Here is a 19133-nt window from a genome sequence, read left to right as displayed (position 1 = left end):
TCACCTGGTGTTTCTCATAGACGATCGGGCAGCTGAACAGTCCGATCAGAGCTGAGGAAGAGGAAGAAGAAGAAGAAATTATGTGACCAGTTTTACTGACAGCTGCTTCCTGTTAGTAGAATTTAAACCTACAAACCTCTCAGAGCAAATAAAAGGACAGATGTGATGTAAATCAGTGTAATTCTCTATTTCACCACCAGAGGGAGCCAAAGTAAGAATCGTTTTGAACACATGTGACTGCTCCTCACCCAGAATGAGAATAGTGAGCCCGTTGAACAAGGAGCCGACGTAAGTCAGGATCCACATCAACCCGGCAAACTGCAGACAGGAAAAGATAAATAACCCATTATTACAAAATTACAAACACAGATACAAAAAAATAGATATTTTAAAGTGTAAAAACATGAAGATTGTTAATGAAAAAACCCCAATAATTCACTCCTTTGTGCTTTTAGGGGTCAAAAGGTCAAGGCAACTCATCAGGGCTGTTTAACAATGATTATTCTCAGTGGTGGAAAGTAACAAAGTACATTTACTCAAGTGCTTCACTTCAGTAACTCAACATTTGTACTGTAGTATTTTTTCATTTAATGCTACTCTATTATTTTAATAATAACTACATCGCAGAGGAAAATATTTTAACTTTGTGGCACATTTATTTTGCAGCTTTAGTTGATTTACACATTCTGATTATTGCTATAAAAAAAAAAATCATGTATTTTATAGATGAACTACGATTATAAAAAATAATTTTAATCTTCTCAGGAATTAATTAAGTTAATGTAGTTCTCCTCAATTAATCATATACACATTCATATATTCAGTCAACCTTTAAATAAATAATTTAAATCTGCCTGGATGAATCTGTCCGAGAATATGTCACCTTGTTCAAAGATCCACGAGTACAATGTTATTACAACTTGTGAAAATAAGACATTGTGATCAAATGGAATTAAATGAATGTCTGAGTCCAGTCAGAACAATCAACGCCTCGATCTAATGAAATATTTTTAATATCTTTCAGTTTTCTATCCATTTGAGGGCTAAAAACAGGATCAGGGTGCAGAAACACGTCTGGTCTTTGTTTAGTAAAACTGAGATTTAAACCCTGAAGCCGTGTTAAATGCTTCCAGTGATGTGATGCGACAGGTTTCTGCTCGTTAATGAGGAACATGGACAACAGCCCGGAGCAGAGACACCCAACATGGCCGCCTCAGTGTGAAGACCCAACACGGTTTACGCCAGCGAGACGCCTGACTGGATGCTTGAGGGGGAAGATCGTGACATTTGAATGACCTGCTGGTGTGCATGTAAACTGGTAACAGGAAATTAATATAATATTCCATAATGCATCCAGTCACGCACGCTTGCCATCTGCTGAGGCTCAAACTTCCTCCTGATCGGATTAAAAGAATCACTTTTTTGTGTGTTACCCTTTAAGGGAAGTTCCTCTGCCGTGCGCTGCTCTCAGATCTGTATTTGGACTGCAGGTTGGAGGGTGCAGCGAGGTGACGACAGGCCACGGACAGCTGCAGAGCTCCGATACCTCATCTGTTACCAACGCGGGTTTACAGACACACTAATCCACTGTGGGTAATACCGATTAACGCGGCTGAGCCTTCAAAAAGAATAACGTTTTAAAAAAAAAAAAATACTGACCGGAAGGACAGGAGGTCCGAAAAAACATTTAAATTAAAGCCAACATTTAGTGTTGAAGAGAAGCTGAAAACTACAAAGACAAACTAGGTTGTTCCCACAGTCGGGAGGAGCATGAACCTGGTGACAGAATTACTGAGAAGTAGTAATACCGTAGTATAAAAATACTGTTACTGTAGTTACATTTGTATACTGCTGGGTAACTTCATTTATAATAATAAATCACATATTAGTTGATTATATTTCGCATTAATAAACTAATTCTGCAAAGTAAAGTTATCAAATAAATGTAGTCGAGTAAAAGGATATCAAATAAATTTATTAGAAAGATAAAGTAGCACAAAATTGAAATATTCAAGTACATCAAAATTGTACTTGAGTACAGCAATTTAGTAAATGTACTAGTTACTTTCCACCAATGCTAACAACTAAAAAAATTAATTACAAAAAAATAGATATTAAACACCTAAAAAGGACCCTTTAACATCCTAAAAGACCCCTTAAGTCTTTTCAGAGATTAACGGAAGTGTCTGGAGGACCCAGGAGATGAAGGAGATCCTCAGGTTTCATTATGTTTCTACCCTCCTTTATTCTTTTACACCTCTCATTGCGTCCCAGTCGGCCTCACCTTAATGGAGTCGATCAGGTCCTCCACCAGGAACAGGCGCCTTAATTCACAGATGCTCTTGTTGAGTTTGGCCAGAGCCAAGTCGCTGTACTTGTGGACCACGTCCTCGGACAGCGCCACATCCTGGTCCAGGTACTGCCTGAGAGGGGAAAGCCGAGGGGTTAACGACAGCGTGGAGACGAGGACGATGAGACTGTACGCGGGTTTAAAAACACAGCGGGATGTTTAGAAATCATCTCGTCATGCGGACGATGATATTTAAAAAAAGGACATGTAATGTGGGCCGGACACGCATCAGACCAGAGCGCCTGCAGCACTGACTGATCAATCAGGATTAATCAGGTCATTGATTTTTGTGATGAGATTGGCCGAGTTTAATTCCCAATGAAACCAGACTTGATTTTACAATTCTATGCTTCTCTCTTTGCATCGTATTTCTACATTATTTTGATAAGTTATGTTAAAGTGTCTGAATATCTTAAAGTGCACCAATTAAATCTGTATTACTGGTATTCTGCATTATTATTACTACTTTAGAGCTGGCTTCTCGCTCTCGCGACAAATATTAGCTGCTCTGCGATCAACAATGTTGGGCTGAAAAACAAAAAAACGTGCATGTGGGCTGAAATTCTACCGCGGTGGCGACTTGAACCAAGATCGTGGAATATCAGCCGAACATTGTGCGGTTTCCTGGTTTCAACCCTCTTTAATCTAACCACCGAGCAGACTGCAGACGGCCCAAAGAAAGACAGACTACTTAATATTTAGAGCCTGATTGCATCGATGGGGTTCAATAATGATCAGGGGTCACTTTGATTTTCTGGACGGGGGAAACAAAATCTAAATCCAAGATCAAACGGTTACTTCCCAGGTCATGAATCTGAGGGAACATCGACAAAAAAAAGGAGGGATGAAATCTATTTAATATCTAATAAAACGGTGTCTGAACGACACTGTTCATATCACAATAGACATTGAAGGAAAGAGGAACATAAACTGGAGTGTAACACTTTACTCTCTCTTGCCGGTACTCACTTGAATGGGTGCCCGTCATCCGACTTCTGGATGGCCTGCAGGATGCCTTTGTATATCCTGAAGCAGATGGTGACCGAGAGCAGAGCGAGGCCGATGTAGGAGCTGACGCTCACGATGCTGCACACCGTCAGGGAGAGGAGGAGCAGCAGGGCGGCGCCGAACACCACACCGGTGGTCTTCACATCGCGCCAGTAGAGGAGATCCACCACTGCAGAGGGAAGAGGAAGAGGAGGAGGAGGAGGAGGAGGGACGGTCAGTGACAAACATCCAGGGAGAAGTGACATTTTATTTCCTAAACGAGGCCTGGAGGTTGTGCTGCATTTAAGATTAATTTAATATTGAGCTGCAACAAAAAAAAAAAGGAGTCAAATTACCATTTTCTTTATTTTCGTATTATAATATTAATTTACTTAATTAAAATTGTGCTGCGATTCTGGTTTTGGAAACGGTTATTATACTTTTTATGTTTCATAATTTAAGAACAAATGGACTTTTGATTGCCGACGTGCCCAATAAGTAACCGATTGAGTGAATTCCTTGGAAACTGCATGACCGGAGTGTTTTTCAGTTAATCGGTCAATTTCACACGCTCAATTTCTCTGATGCGCACGATGAGATCAGAAATCATTGAGTTGTCGTGGGAAGTGACAGAGGCACCGTTTAGGCGTGAAGATACAAAATAAATAAATTAGTTTGGATTCCACACCAAACACAAGACTTTAATGTCTCGAATAAGACTAAAAGGAATCAGTGTTACGTTTTAGAGCTTCGGGGAGAAGCCGTCTGAAATCAGATGTTCTGGCTCTAACCGTCGCGTGGTTGGTGCATGCGATGGAGCAACTTTTAGGTTTGGCCTGTGCTGCAGCTCTGCAGGAGGTCAGAGGTCACCCCCACTGTCATCCCTCACTGCAGCTTCCTGACTCACAAACTTCCTCATCTCTGTGCCTTCTGGACTTTCTTTCCCCACTCCGATGCTACAATGACGACTTCCCATTGACGCAACACCATCCGGACGTATTGGAAGTCATCCCCTTCCACTTGTATGAGCATCATTTTCATTGCGCTGTGCAAAAAACACAAAATGTCCACCCCATCTCCCCGTCTCGGTTATGAAAGGTGGGATTCAGATTTCTATGGATCAACATTGAAACTCCCCAAAACTCATTTCCGGTCTTTTTGCCAGGTTTTGGAGATAAATAAAACTTGTAAATGTGATCGTAACATTATTAAAAATATATATATTTAAAATTCCAGGTTGGCAGATCCTTTAAAATGTCCAACAGCCTTTAACAGATAAAAAATGAGAACAGCTCAAGAGTTTACCTCTTTACATCCAAGCTGCTGGAATAGTGATGGAGGGCATTTTTTAACTGCTTCACAATAAATGCCTCCCAATGGTTTGCAGGTGGAGGACTCAAGTACCGTACTCAAGTGCAATTTTGAGGTATTCTTAGCCTACTTTAGTAGAGTATTTTATGCAACTTCCAATATACAGCATATTTTCAAGAATTAACTTGGATTGTTAACAAAATAAAGTGCCATGAATACAAACAGCGGGGTCTTTCAGACAGATGGGTACTGCAGGGAGCTCCTTGGCTCTCCAAGGACCCACAGACGGTGAGTGGGGATCGAACCGACCCGAGAGAGACAGCTGAGCTCATGACCTGGATCCTGTACCGAGCGTGCTTATATTTCACCAGGGAATTCCAGGCAGGTCAGTGGACAATTTTAGCCGCGAAGGAGTCCTGGGTTTCCTACAGGCTCCGGCTCACAGCCGACAATTACGTCAAGACTGCATGCTGGAATCTGACAGTTTAAAGTTTCTGCCTTGCTTATTGGAAATTACAGCTAAAAGAGCCGTCACATTCTTTAAAAAAAAAAAAAAGAGTTCGAGGACACGATCCACATCTCAAAACACAATGCGGCTTCTACTTTAGGGTACCCCGGACCGGATCAGAGTAAGACCTCCATCTGTGGTGGTGAAGACGTGATGGGTGAGGCTACTGGAGAGCGCGGGGTGTCGCGCCTGACCGCACAGCGGCGTGTTCACTGCAGCGAAGAAAAAAAATCAATAGTACCAAATATAAAACCGCCCTAAATAATCCTCAAGGTCGAGCACGCATCCAGAGATGAAGAGATGTTTGCTAAGCAAAGTAGCATTAAAGTGCATGTGAGCCGACGTACAGAGAGACAGTGGCCGCTGCTCGGCGCCACAAACCGACCACAATATGCTTGGACGCGGCCAAATACAACCGACTGCAGGACACGACAAACACTTGTTCAACATTAAATTACACAAATACAACAAAAACATGTTTATTCTAAATCGATAGTCAAGAAAATGGATAAACTACACATACAGAAAACCGCTGAATATTCTCAGTTTGCCGTTTCCCTCTGCGTTACGTCGGCGCATCTTTAGTATCGATGCGTTTGGACTATGGAAAGTTTTCACTGCTATTTTTCACTAATTCTAACATTTAAAAAAAGGTGCAATTGCTAACATCAAGCCACTAGAGGTCGCACTTTACACTTGCTAGTTCTGTCAAGGATGCATGTAGAACGACGATCCTTTATTTATTTTTTTAGTAAAAAGTAGCTTCAACAGGATTAGAGGAGATTCAGGAAGAAAACAGATTTGAAGAGAGTACACGTGTTGCATGTTAGCTCACCCCTTGGTCTTTCTGCGCAGTTACCTAATAAATGAGATAAACCAAGAATGACAAGATCGAAAAAAGAAAAGAAAAAAAACAACACCACAGGTATAATAACATTTTCAATACAGAGAAAGGTGTCTCTTTTTGGCACGAGAGCTGAAATGATCAGTCCATCGAACTCCAAGCGAGTCATTTAGCTTTTTCTTTGTCACATATGACCACAAATTGAATGCCTTTGGTTTTGGGGGATTGTCCTTAGCGTCTGGTAACTTTACCACGGGCATTGTTAAAAACTTTAGTATATTTCATAGGAAAAAAAAAAAAAAAAAAAGGGTCAACAGATTAAATCAATAATTAAAATGATTGTTAAATGCTCCCCAAATTAAATCCATTATAACCATGTGACTAATATATCAGTTGCTTTACAAACCAATGAAACATTTACACATGCTCCATATTTTTGTATAACCTGCAGCTGTTACTTGGCAGTCATTCTGCACAGTTTTTAACCAGTTCTCTTTATTTAAAAAAATAAATAAATAAAATGCATCTCAGTGCTACCGCTGTTTTAATGAATGCCACCAAATAAGAGCTGGTGCTTTCCACTGATTCCAGAAAAAAAATAATCACACGAGTTTCCAGAAAGAAAAAGACACTACACTCAAGCTTCATGCTAGTGAAGCATGCTTATTAAAGCCTAGTTTGTACATGTGGGCGTTGACAGCCAGCTAGCACGTTAGCTTCGCAGCTAGCCTCATTATCTAACCCCTCAGTGTGGAAGCGGTTAGCTCGGTTAGGTCGTTTTGACAAGAGACGTTGTGTCTGCATGTGAAGACAAGGACAGAGCAGCAAGCACGCGGAGGGGGGGTGAGGAGGGGGGGCAGGCACCGCGGTCCAATCGTGGCAGCCTGGCTACATATGGTAGCAGGCGTGCTAGCACCGCCGGAGCATCGCTAAAAATAGACTCCGCATCACAGCTACACGTAAACCCCTGTGTTTTAAAAAAAAATCACCAGCCCTCTCCACAACAAGGCCCCGGAGCGTTGCATTATCCTCCCCGGGATGTTAAGTCTGGCAGCACGGTCATCACCGGAGGGACCAAAACGTCAAAACCCGTCCGGCGATGACCTCCGCAGACGGCCCGATCCGCCTGCCTCTCTTTCTCTCCGGGACACGAGACAGCCACTGGTGCCCGGTTCTCATGCACACGCTAAACCAGCGACGTATAACGGTGCGCAAATGCGGCGTGTAAAAGCGGTGCGGGGGTCGGTAAACAAAAGATTAGGACCAGACTAACCCTGTTTGGCGTCCATCTTGAACCTCCGTTAAGCATGCAGCGACACGGCGGCTGCGCCTGGCTGAGAGGTGAGAGACCGACGCGAGAGAATGAGGGGAGGAAGAAGAGGAGGAGGGAGGGAGACATGCGCAGATCGGCCTCCCTTCCCTTTGAATGGACGACTGATTGCTACAGAATTGGGTTCTGCTGAATTTATTCATGCATTTTTAACATAACGTTTAGCTCCATGACACATCCTGAAAAGATGAAATTAAAAAGTGGAAAATGCCCGGATGTACATTTGAAAGAAAAAGAAATGTGGACATTTAACTGAAGAGTTTTTTTTTTTGGTATTGCACAGGAAGTCATCTGCACATTAACAATGTTAAATCTGTCTACAAGACATGTTTACTTGGTTTTAAATGTAGTTATTTACAAACTGTGGCTTGTTAATGCAAAAACAACAAACTGAACTTAATTCAGTCTGAAAACAAGAAAAGGTCAGAGGGAATTATTAAGAATACAGACCTGGAAAATAAAGCTTTTAGCCACTTTTTAAGTTTATTTTTGAGAAGAAACACAAATTGAATGACTGCCAGGACTTGTAGTTATTATGCGAATAAAAGATCTATTACGGAATTCTTTTTGATGTTATTGTAGTGAATTTTAAAGTAAAATCCAAAATAAATGTCATGTTCACTAGAAATACACTTGCACCAAATCATGACTTATTTGTTGCTTTCCCTTCAACATGATCCACATCAAACAGTTTTGACACCAATTGACATAATCGATAAGCAACTACGAATTAATTCGGGGTGGGAGAAACAACGTGCACAGATTGTGACACAGCACGATGTTCAAAGTTCAACCGAGGCAGACATGTGCATGTCAAAGGCCGTCAGTCACCACACAGAAACCGGGTTTAAGGATTATGACAGCGGCGGAGGGGAGGAGGAGGTGGTGTGTTGCGAAAACCTGGCTGTAAAAGGACAACCGGCCCCAGAAATGCAGTACAGAAAAGTTCAAAGTTAGGAATTCAAATCCAACCCGCAGGAAGGGAAGAAAGGGAGACTGTGCATCAGTTAACGATCCATGTAAGGAACTGCCAGCTGTCCAGTAACACCGGCGGAGCCACTGGCTCCAAAACAAAGAACTAGGATTTAAAAATCAAGCCTTTCGGACCAGCATGTGCCCGTTCTGACAGAGTTTTATAAACATTACCGTCTTTAATATCACTTTAACACAACGGTGGACTGAAGGCTAACATCTTTGGAGTCGATACAAACGTCCTGGGATTTTACGAGGCTTTAAGTAATCGTTTAATACCAAAAACATATTGTCGATAATTCACATTATGGTGCATGCGACTGTTTTTGTATTTGTGCGCTCTAGAGGAGCATGAGCCGAAGGCTGCAGGACCCGAGGGAGACGGAGAGACGTTCAAATACCTGCAAAACTGGAACAACAGTCTCACCTGCAGGCTCATCTTTGAATATCTGAGCAGGAAGCCATCTGCATGCGAGCGGCTATTCAAACATGCAAACGGTCAGGGAGTCGCTTCCCAATGAATGACTCTGAAGCATCACCTTCAGTTAGAAAAATAAATAAAATAGCGCTACGAGGCATCACATTCCACATCTCTGTTACAGATTACAGATAGAGGATCACACTGGTGGATGTGATATCATCTAGATTTATTAAAGTCGTTTATTAATAGTATTCATTTCACTGTAATATAATTAGTAAGATCAGGTAAAGCAGGTTATCCACATTCCAAGCTGGAAACATGAAATATTTTACAAATTTGCTACTAGTTGTTTCAGCTCCAGTCACTGACAGCGTTAAAATATAATAATATCGGATTTTATACATAAAAACGTGGTTCTTTTCATCATCTCTCGGCAAAGAAAGTGACACAAAAAAAAACTGCTATAATTTTGAAAGTGTGTTGAGTTCTGAAAGTTGCAGGACGACAACCAACTACGAGACATTCGTGAGGTTGTGTTCATGGAACTGGTTCTCATCGTGCGGCTTGAGCACACTTTGACGAGCGAGTCATCGGTTTGGTCTTTTCCTCCCTTCGTGAACGCATCACAGTGACTTCAGGAGGAAGGTGATGAGTCTTTTTATCGGTGACCGGCGCGACATGAAAAATAAATGTTCTCTCTCGCTGAACTTGCAACATGAAGCGTGATTATTTCACTTACTATTGCAACGACTATTACAAAACACACGCTCAGACACACACAAAAAAAGAAAGAAAAAAAAGTTGCTTATTTGCTGTCGGCCTTGTGGAGTCACACAAAACCCTCCTGGTAGAAACACAACAGCTTCTTTCAGTGGAGCGGCGGACACTCGGTGGTCCTTCGCTCGCTATATACCGGCTCAATGAACTGAGCCGACCTGACACTTCGTTATAAAAGCGCAGCGCAGGCACGCACAACACACACACACACACACCACAGCACAAAGGCTTCAGTGTTGCGATGAGAAGCGACAGCGGCACTATGATGCAACGACGGCAGGACACATGAAGATCAGCAGACAGCAGGACTTGGCATGTGATATCCCTTTCCATTTTTTATGATGAACTATATATAGTGTTAAAGCCACAACTAACGCCACGATGCAAGCATCACACTTATATTGAGAAGAGTACAGGAACAGCTTCATCAAAAGGATGCCCGAAGAACAGCTGCATCCACCTAATAATGGACCAAAGTAACAGCTGCTTTAATCCCTCAATAGGGTGGAACATTTAAAAATGTCCAATTTTATATCAATTAATCACCCTGTGCTACCTTGAAGAAAACTTTGTTCAAGAAAATATAACTATATTTCTATTTATTTGACCATTTAAAACCCGTGAGACAGCAACATCTTTACATTTCAGAAGCTAAAGTGACATTTTTTGCTTCATAAATGAAAAGTATAAACCATCATAGTTGCTAAATAACCTTCTGTTGGTGTACAGGCCTTGAATAAAATGACCGATGACAGAAATCCATAGTTTCTGCACAAAATACTGCGACTTTACGTCCACTTTTTACTTCCAAACATGACACGAGTGGCAGGAGCACAGTATGATCCCCGAGCTGTAACACACTCACACACACACACACACAGACAGACAAAGCTCAGGCCCCTCTCCTCCAGCTCATTAGCATATCTAAGGAATAGTCTTTAAACATTAAATTGCCACCTGATGTGACTCTGCTCACAAATCCCTCCTCTTCCTCTTCCTCTCGTCTACCTTTGGTCACAGTGGCTGACTGGCTGGCTGACTGTCCAAAGGTTCTCTCTGTAGATGCTGCAATCACGTTATCTGTGAGGACTCGGCGCCTCCCTGTACTAAAGCAGAGGAGTCACAATCGGATGCAAACCACACCGTCACCAAAAAGTAGTGCCACACAGACGAATGAAGCAATAATATAGCATCTTAAAAATGCCACAAAAGCGATCCTAATGTATATAGGAGTCAAATATTCAAACTTCTGATGCCCCACGAAATCATCCTGCAAGTCAAGAATTTCATCCCAAAAGCTCAGCCTGCAACGTTTGAATTGATGAACCCAACAGTGGGTCATGCAGCTAAATGTGCTGCAATGTCTCGACTCCCATTTACCAATCGATCCAAGTCAGAATTCGTCTCCGCTTCAGCGGCAATGTCAAATATTGATTTCCTTCAGGTCGGCGTGAAAGAAGAGCTGAAAACGATCAAATAATAAAGCTCTCATGGACGGCTTTCTTTCTTTTGACCCCTAAAGTTCCCTGCAGCACCGCTCGGCTCCAAACAAGGCAGAGAAAAAAAACTGTCCAACAAGACAGAAAAGGTGGAGGTATATATACCCTTTAGTTTCCAGAGCTCTGCTGCAGGCTCGCACTCCTTTTTGTCCACAGAGTTGTTCTCCATGCCGTCCGATCAGCAAACACACATTCCAGACAGAGTTGCAGAGCAAGTGGCACTAAATGTGTGCGAGTAAATGTGTGTGTGTGTGTGTGTGGCTGCAGGAGGAGGAGGAAGAGGAGGAAGAAGGAGGGAGCAAGGCGTCCTGAGGGGAAATGAATGCGGCGAGCGAATGAACGGTCTCCTGTCAGCTGACTGTCTGCTGCCAGCGCTCTGACGCAGCAACTATAACCGTCTCCGCCACACCCTCCTCCTCCCTCTCTGATCAGCCTTTTTGGCATTCTGCCCCCCTGCCTTCCTCTCATCATTCTGATCTCCCCCCCCTCTTTGTCTCCTTCCAATTTAAACCCAACCCCCCCATTATCTTCATGCCTTATCTCACCCCTCCTCTGTCCCTCCTCCTCCTGCTGACAAAGCAGGAAGAGAGGAGCAGAGAAATGATGTGTCCATCCATGTGGAACTGATTCAGTTGTATTCACTGTACTGAGCAGCGTCAGCAGAAACCAATAAATATTTTCAATTAGAAGTGAAAAAATAAAACATTTCCCAGAGGTATGAAAGTACTGCAATTCACTATCAAACACTAAAAATGTGTTTAAAATGTTATATTTTTGATTGACCAACAGTCCTAAACCCACATATATTGCATTTACAATGACAAGCAGCGTTAAAGTTACCGGTATGTCAGTCAACTGATCAGCTGATTGTTTGATCAGATAGTTGCCGATTTAAGAAGGTTATAGAAAATTAAATTCCAGAAAATGTAAGTCTATTTTGTGGAGAACTAAAGCTGTAAGTAAAGTGCAATATAAGTAAATAATGACTGCAAGTTTGAGAGACCTGAACCGCTTTGTGTGTTACTCCTGACTGAACAGACAGAGGGCCCTGTGCTGCCATCATATATCAGATTATTGTTCAGTAGCAGGGCGTTCGACTGAATCATCCATGTTGTAGTCGCTGATTTCCTCCAGTAGAGGGCGCAGGTCTCATCTCATAAAACCCCTTTACTTCCCCTTTTAAAGCCACAATCCAAAATGCCCCTTACTCATCAGAACACAGACCTTTAAAATGTGTATGTGAAGTTGTTAAGATGCATTATTTGTCCATCAATGGCTTCAGTTAAAGTCCTGATACATTAACTTTTTTTTCTTCCAGAAATGTGCCAATAAAAAAAAAAAAAAGGTGAAATGTTAAATGTTCAGGACTGGGTGTCCCACCGACCGGCCGGCTCTCTTATTCGCTGCCCCTGCTTTCAACAACGTGGCAACCTAAAGTTCACGAGGCGGTGGAGTTTGGTGGCGAAAGAGACGGTTGCGTAAAAAAGAAAAAAGAAAAAAAGAAAGAGAAGTAGAAAAGTTTCCACTTGAACTTTGTGCTCAGAGACCAAGTGACCCTTTACCGTGATCACCGATGACACACCCCACAGTCATAAAACTGTCGACTTCACTTCCACAGATCATTCATTATAGGTTTTTTTTTTTTCCCCTTCCAAAATACATGTAAAAGGAGACAAAGTCAAAGTCCCGCAGGCGAAATATTCAAAACCCTGCCTACTCATAAAATCACAAATTGGAAAATATGATTATTTAAATGTTGATTTGCCAAATATTGCACCATCCTGCATCAGTGTTACCGCTTCACCTCAAATGGCTGATTTACTAACAAATGAGGGAGATATTAACCGTGGGCATGTTTTCCTAACATTTACATGGTTGGCGGTTTCACCCACTGAGCCGCCAGAGAGAGTTAGATGCTTTCTGCAGCTTTCTGCAGCTTCAGGGTGTCGGAGGACTTTGATTTCTTCACCATGTTGCTCTAGTCAGGATTTAGGGGTCAAAAGGTAGAGTTTGAAGTATTGCTCAAACAAAAAAACAAACAATACAAATTGTTGATAATATTCAGTGAGCAATAACTAAGTTTATGTGATTGAAAATGCATATTTTAAAAGTTACCTCAATCAATAAACATGAATGATTATGTTAATAACCAAGTATTGGTCAGTCCAAGTACATTTTTGTTGTCTGGTAAATGCAAATTGAATAATAGGTGCTGGTCGCTGCAATGTCAGTAACTGTTACGTAATCTGCATTTGTAATCTTAACTCATTAAAACTATAAATAAACATGTCTTCAACTGCTTGCGACCATCGAAATAGATAGTATAATGTTTCAGTAGTGGTAGCCGTAGGATACCCAATCCAAGAGAGCTGCGGCATGAAGGGACATTTCTGTTCAGATCACAGCTTTGCACCTTAAGTTGTATAATGAAGAACATTTGCCGAGTGGTTTCTGGGTCGGAGAACCCTTTGTGGGCCTGCCAGTGTCGCAATGCAGGGAGGAGAAGGAGGCTTTAATTAACAGGAGATCCCTCCAACGTGCACTCGCACATGCACACACACACACACACACACAGTTAAAGCGTCGCCAGCTCGTCCCAAAGAGCAAAGTCCTACTGCTCCAGTTACACAGCGGCTGTCTGCAACACTGCGGATGGCGTGTGTGTGCGTGTGTGTGTGTTAACTGATCAATATCAGTTTAAATAAAACCGAGTCATCCATTAAAATGAAGACTAAGCGATGTTGTCTGCAGAGAGACAGCCGAGCCCCGGGAGCCATTGATCACTCTCTGAAAGCCCTGAAGAAGGCCGCTTTGCATCTGTCCAACGCACCGTCTCTGAAATATCATTACATCAGTTATTTCACCACAGTAAGCTAGATTTTAAACTTGCCATGGACATGAGAGGAAGGGAGTTATCAAGTGGACTTGATAATGGGCCGTTATAAATCCTGAGAGTCCACCATGACGTCTTCAAATGTCGTATTTACAGTCCAAAACCTAAAGATATTCAGTTTACTGCGACATTTGCCACTTTTGATTGACTGCGTAACTGACGCGGCAAATTGCGGCTGTACTTTGTACTACAAAAATATAAACAGATTTCCTCTCCTTTGGACTGCACTCACACTTTAAAATCAGAAACAGCAATTGTTTTAATGTATGTTCTCATACTCAGGATCTAATGGACTCGTCTAGTGTCGACTTGATCTTTCAGAAACGGTCATATTATATCAAACCGGTCCGTCAAACCACCTGCCAATAGGTACATATTTATAGTGTTCAACACTTTTTATAGTATTCAACACTATAAATATGTCCGACACAAATCCTTACAGCTTAAGGCATTTGGCAAAGAGGTTGATAGTCATGATCAAATCTGATGCAATCACGATTTACAGGGCGTGGAGAGATTGTAAACCACATACATCCGAGCCAGTGACAGGGTGTGGTTCTCTGGTGTAGGAGAGTGTTTGTAGTTGTGGGAGAGTGGGTGTTGGGGTTCTATAAAGGAGGTGTTGGGTTTCAGATTGGCATCTCAAGCTAAAAATCAGACCCAACGTAATTCAATTTGACAGCAAGGATGAAAAAAAACAAAAAAACGTCTAAACGATTTCTCATTTCTGCTCGTCATGCATACAATATCTTTAAATGTGTTGTACCACTTTTTTTTCTCTTTACAGTAAAAATAGGCTCATCTTTACAACAGAACAGAAATAAAAAATGAATGTCGTCACATCTTACTTACCACATCTTAAAAAAAAAAAAATTCAAATGGTGACGTTATGGTAAATTAATGAGACAGAAATGCACAAAATGCAGCAAAAAAGAAGAAAGCAAAGAGGAACCACAATGGAACACACAACCACACAGATTAAAACCAGACTTTACAAAATAAAAAAAATGCGAGGGTTAATTATCAAAGAAAATGCAGAAGGGGATGATGCAAGAACGGAAAGGGTGACACGAAGGAGGAAGTGAAGGGGTCTGAAGTGAATACTGGCTGCTGGTTGGGTGGCTGGGAGAAAGCAAGTGGAGGAGAACAAAAGAGTGAAGATGAAAATTATGCCGATGAACATTGGAAGTGCCAGTGAAAACCGGGTTTGGATGAGGGGTGGGGGATGGTATCCATGCGGGGGGACTGGTTTATTTTACCTGCTCTTATGTTCACGTTTGGCATCTTAAACACTTTTCCGCCCTCTGCGCTCTTCTTAGCGACCGCCTCATCTGGTTTGCGGACAGGGGAGTGGATGAGCGGAGCTTGGGGTGGGGGCTGCTGAATGTCGAGCTTCTCCAGCTCGGTCTTGCTCTTCTGGGGGGAATCCTGGGTGAGGAGGCGGTAGGAGCTCTGACTTGGAGCCGTCTCTTCAACCTTGGGAGGTGGAGCTACTTCGGCCACAGGTGGAGCTGAAAACTGGGGCACATCTTTCTGCCCAAAGCTTAGATCGTCATCCATGGGGATCTCTGGGGGCTTGGAGGAGGCAAACTTGGACGTATCAAGAGCCTCGAGAAACTCGTCGATAACGCCCCTGGGTGGGCGCTCAATGAACTCAAACTCCTCAGAGGAGACTTCATGCTCAGAGACCTCCTCAGCCATCTCGGGCTCCTCCATCTCCATCTTCTGGTCCATGTTCTCTGTTTCCACCTGGAAGCTGGCGGGGTTCTTGGCCATCGCTTCCAGGACTGGAGACAGGGAGTCTGCTGTTGGCGACTCCGAATCTGAATCCTCAGCGACGGTCTTTTTGCTCTGGAAGTCAAGGGGCTCGAACTGTTCCATCATTTTTGGAGAATCGTGGCTTGAAAACCAATCTTTCTGCTCGATCTTGACTGGTTTCTCTTCCATGATCTTAGTGGGGGTGGTTACCTCCGCCTCCTTGACAAGGTCGAATGCGCTGAAGCTCGTGTCGTCTTCACCTTTTCCTTTGTCGGTCCCTCTCACTTCCAACTCCTCAGTCATCTCCTTCAGCAGGGACACTTTAGCATCAAAGGCAAACGGGTTGTTAGCCGACAGATTGATTGGGGGGTTGGGCGACTCCATCATCCTCCGTTCAAGGATGGGACTCTGCTCCTCCGGACTTCCCTCTGAGGAGCCGGAGTCCAATTTGTCGGGGTTGAGCGGGGAAGACTTCAGGATGTCTGGAAGCGACGGTGGCAGAGCAGAATCTTCTTCCTCATCGTCATCATCGTCGTCTCTCAGAACAGATGAGAACTGATTCACTGACTGCATGAGCGAGTCCGCCGCCATCTTGCCCGTCTCAAAAGTGTTCCCCACGTCTAAGAAAGATGGTGGGGTGTCATGGGATTCTTCAGTCTGGCCGTACTGAACCAGATCCGGAGTGGGACTCTCTGACATTTTTGAGGCCCTGTTGTCGGACTTGGAGTCTCCAAAATGGGAGTAACCACTGTCCGCCAGTGGGGAATAGCCCTCAAATGGGTTATTATTCTTCTTCACCTCATACATCAGGTCATCATCTTCCTCAGACTGGTTGTCGTGCAGGTCTGGCTCATACCCGGCAGAGTTAAAGGGAGCTGTGTCCTTGGAGAAGGTATCCATGGAGACTTTGGAGTTGTCTTGAGATGTTAGGAAAGGTGAATCCCAATGCTCTGTTGGGTTAGAGGAGGCAAGGTGAGACTCGGGGACCTTCATCTGGGGGTTCACAGGGGAGGGGCCAGTGGAGGACCTGTCTGAGCTAATCAGCTTCTCCTCAGGTGAAAAGGAAATGCCACTGTCTTCACTCGGATTATGAGGCCCTGGGTCTTTCCCTAAACTCAGGTAAGGACCAGCTAATGGATCTAGGTCTTCCTTAATCTTACTACGGCCCGGTCCAGAGCCACTCTCTTCACCCACCCAAGCCATGTCCTTGGAATGAGTAGTGGGGGGTTCAGTGGCGAAGGAGCCGAAGGATGCAGCAAATCCCAAAGCAGGGGGCTGGTTGGGACTCTCGGTCAGAGAGAGCTCCTCCAGAGAGTCGGGGGAGTGAAGAGGGGAGAGAGGAGAGATGGGTGCAGGGGAATCACCCTTCTGCCCAAGTGCTTGAGTAGAGAGGGAGGAGGGAGAATGCAATACAGAACATATCAAAGACATACTCCATTCCTTACAGTGCTCACCACACCTGGGTAGAAGTGTTATTACAAACATTTTGAGGAACCCAAGACCAGACAAGTGCTGCTAAAGGGTTGGCTGTGGCTGGTACACACACACACTGTTTGTTGACCAGTTGAATCAGTTTGAGTATTGTACATAAAAAACACAAAAGGTCAGGTTCTTGCCTTTCCTTGAAAACAGGAGAGAAACCAAAGTTTTAAAACCAATATTGAGGCTTATCTAATTTGGACTGTTATCCAGATTAAGTTATCATGTTAACTCTCATCCAGATAAATTGGTTCTTTGAACATAGTTCAGGACTGATTTCTTAATCCTGGATGAAGTTAGTTAAATAAAAAACAGTGCATTCTAATTTTGAAAGAAAAAGGTCAAAGAGTTGAAACCATCAACCGCACTAAAGAAATATCAAACCAATTGGATATTAAGGGTTTTAAAATTTTCTCCGCTCTTTGTCGGCATATCTGGTGCCGGCCACGCACCAAGTCCAAGTGCATGTTTGTGCATGTTTGTGCAAGCGAGCCCAACTAGCTAAACAGCTAGTACAGCTAGCTGTTACAGCTGCTGGCGCATGCTACTTTTAAAATTGGCCAGAACGTAAAAGATGACAATAATTATATTAAATGCCAATTCAACCTGTTGAAAATCAAGCTTGTACGCCGGAACTGGTAAAACTAGAAATTGACCCAACTCTAATTAGCGGTAGAGAGGTGGCCTACCTTTACAGTAAAACACTGTGGAAGTAGAGATATCTAATCAACGCTTATGATGGACATAATTTCGCCTTGAAATCTTGAATCAAGTTTGAGTTAAACGTAAAAAAGGCCAGACCTACAAATTAAGACCTTGTAAAAATATTGAACTATCTTTTGAGTGTTGGAAAGGCTAAATCAAGCTAACCTCAGAAGGAAAGCAATTATTCTCTAAAGCTCTAAAAGTCAGCCATGTTTTGGAATCAAAAAGGACTAGAATATAAAGGTTTCCCCATGTTGTTTGGAAGACTACCTTCCACAGTCAGAAGTTGGCAGCATTTGTCTGGTGGTCTGTATTTACCGCGCTGGTTTGATGCATGGCGGTAAAGCATGTTTGTCCCCAGGTCTGGCGCCAATAAACCATGCCCAATCCATCCCACAAACTATTAAGTTGTGGTAGATAATGATTCCTCTCAAAGAACCTTCACGAAATATTGTTAAATATAATTAATCAATATTGTTTCTGTCGATCACTGAGGAGAATCATTATTCGTACTATATTAGTGTTACATTCATGTCAATCTACTCTACAACATCAATCACGTGTGAGTCACAATGCAACACAAGCAAAGTCAAACATCCAATTTTGTTATGTAAATGCTATAAAAAAAAAGGTGACAAAAAATCTACAGCTTCTTACATGCAAAAGGGGTTATTTTTGCCACGCCGTTGAAAAAGAGAGGGAAAGTGAACTAATAAAGTGGCGAAAGAAAATAATAATAAAAAAAAGGGGGGGAAACAAGCGAGCAGAGAGAACTTGCCTGTAGGGAATTGCATCAGAGGATGAGGCTGAGCTTTAGAAGGAGAAGGTACATCTGTGGAGGAAACAAAGAGAAAAAAGCAAGCGGAAAGTTTTAGTCAGCCCAGAAGAGAAAAGACCAGGGAGAGTGACGGCGAGCATCTTTGTCGTCAAAGAACGCAGTTTGCGATGTCCAAACGTGGAAAACAGGTCCCTAAACCAACACAATGGTAGGCACACATGTCAGTAAGTCTCAGCTGGAACGTCTTAATTAGAGCTTCCGAGTGTCGTTAAAGAAAATTAAAAGGAGGGACACGTGGGTCCCTGCAGGACATTCTTCACCCAATTTTTTAAAAAAATACTATTCCACCAGAAAAAACATTGGCTAGACCTTTTTAAAACAGCGGTGCATGTTGAAAGTGATGGTGTGTGTTTACATTGCTTACTCAACCAGTTCTCTCAGGTGTGTGAATATTTGTTAAAGGTTTCATTCGGTAGGGAGGACAAAGCATCGATGTCACCACGAGACCAAACGGAAACACG

The 19133-nt window shown here is 42.9% G+C and overlaps 1 protein-coding gene across 9 annotated transcripts in view; it reads right to left on the bottom strand.

Annotated features, from left to right (window-relative positions):
* The window catches only part of LOC117743722 (reticulon-4-like), a 28249-nt gene that overhangs the window by 1930 nt on the left and 7186 nt on the right, over window positions 1-19133 (bottom strand). For 2 of the 9 annotated variants that reach the window (XR_004611115.1, XM_034551495.1), the window contains 4 exons: window positions 3320-3527; window positions 2285-2423; window positions 249-318; window positions 5-51 (listed from right to left, as the gene is read on the bottom strand). Coding sequence is in view for 8 of the 9 variants with exons in the window: in XM_034551495.1 (XP_034407386.1) it covers window positions 5-51; window positions 249-318; window positions 2285-2423; window positions 3320-3527 (464 nt within the window). In the remaining variant the exon portion in view is untranslated. Of the gene's footprint in view, window positions 1-4; window positions 52-248; window positions 319-2284; window positions 2424-3319; window positions 3528-5991; window positions 6016-7273; window positions 7399-11104; window positions 11363-15151; window positions 18667-19133 lie in introns of those variants that run through there. The other 7 variants (XM_034551491.1, XM_034551492.1, XM_034551497.1 and 4 more) reach the window with 7 other exon arrangements.

The sequence above is a fragment of the Cyclopterus lumpus genome, chromosome 15 (assembly GCF_009769545.1).
Source record: "Cyclopterus lumpus isolate fCycLum1 chromosome 15, fCycLum1.pri, whole genome shotgun sequence".
Lineage (NCBI taxonomy): Eukaryota > Metazoa > Chordata > Actinopteri > Perciformes > Cyclopteridae > Cyclopterus > Cyclopterus lumpus.
The sequence above is the reverse complement of the archived record's forward strand: the minus strand, read 5'-3'. Positions and strand labels throughout refer to the sequence as shown.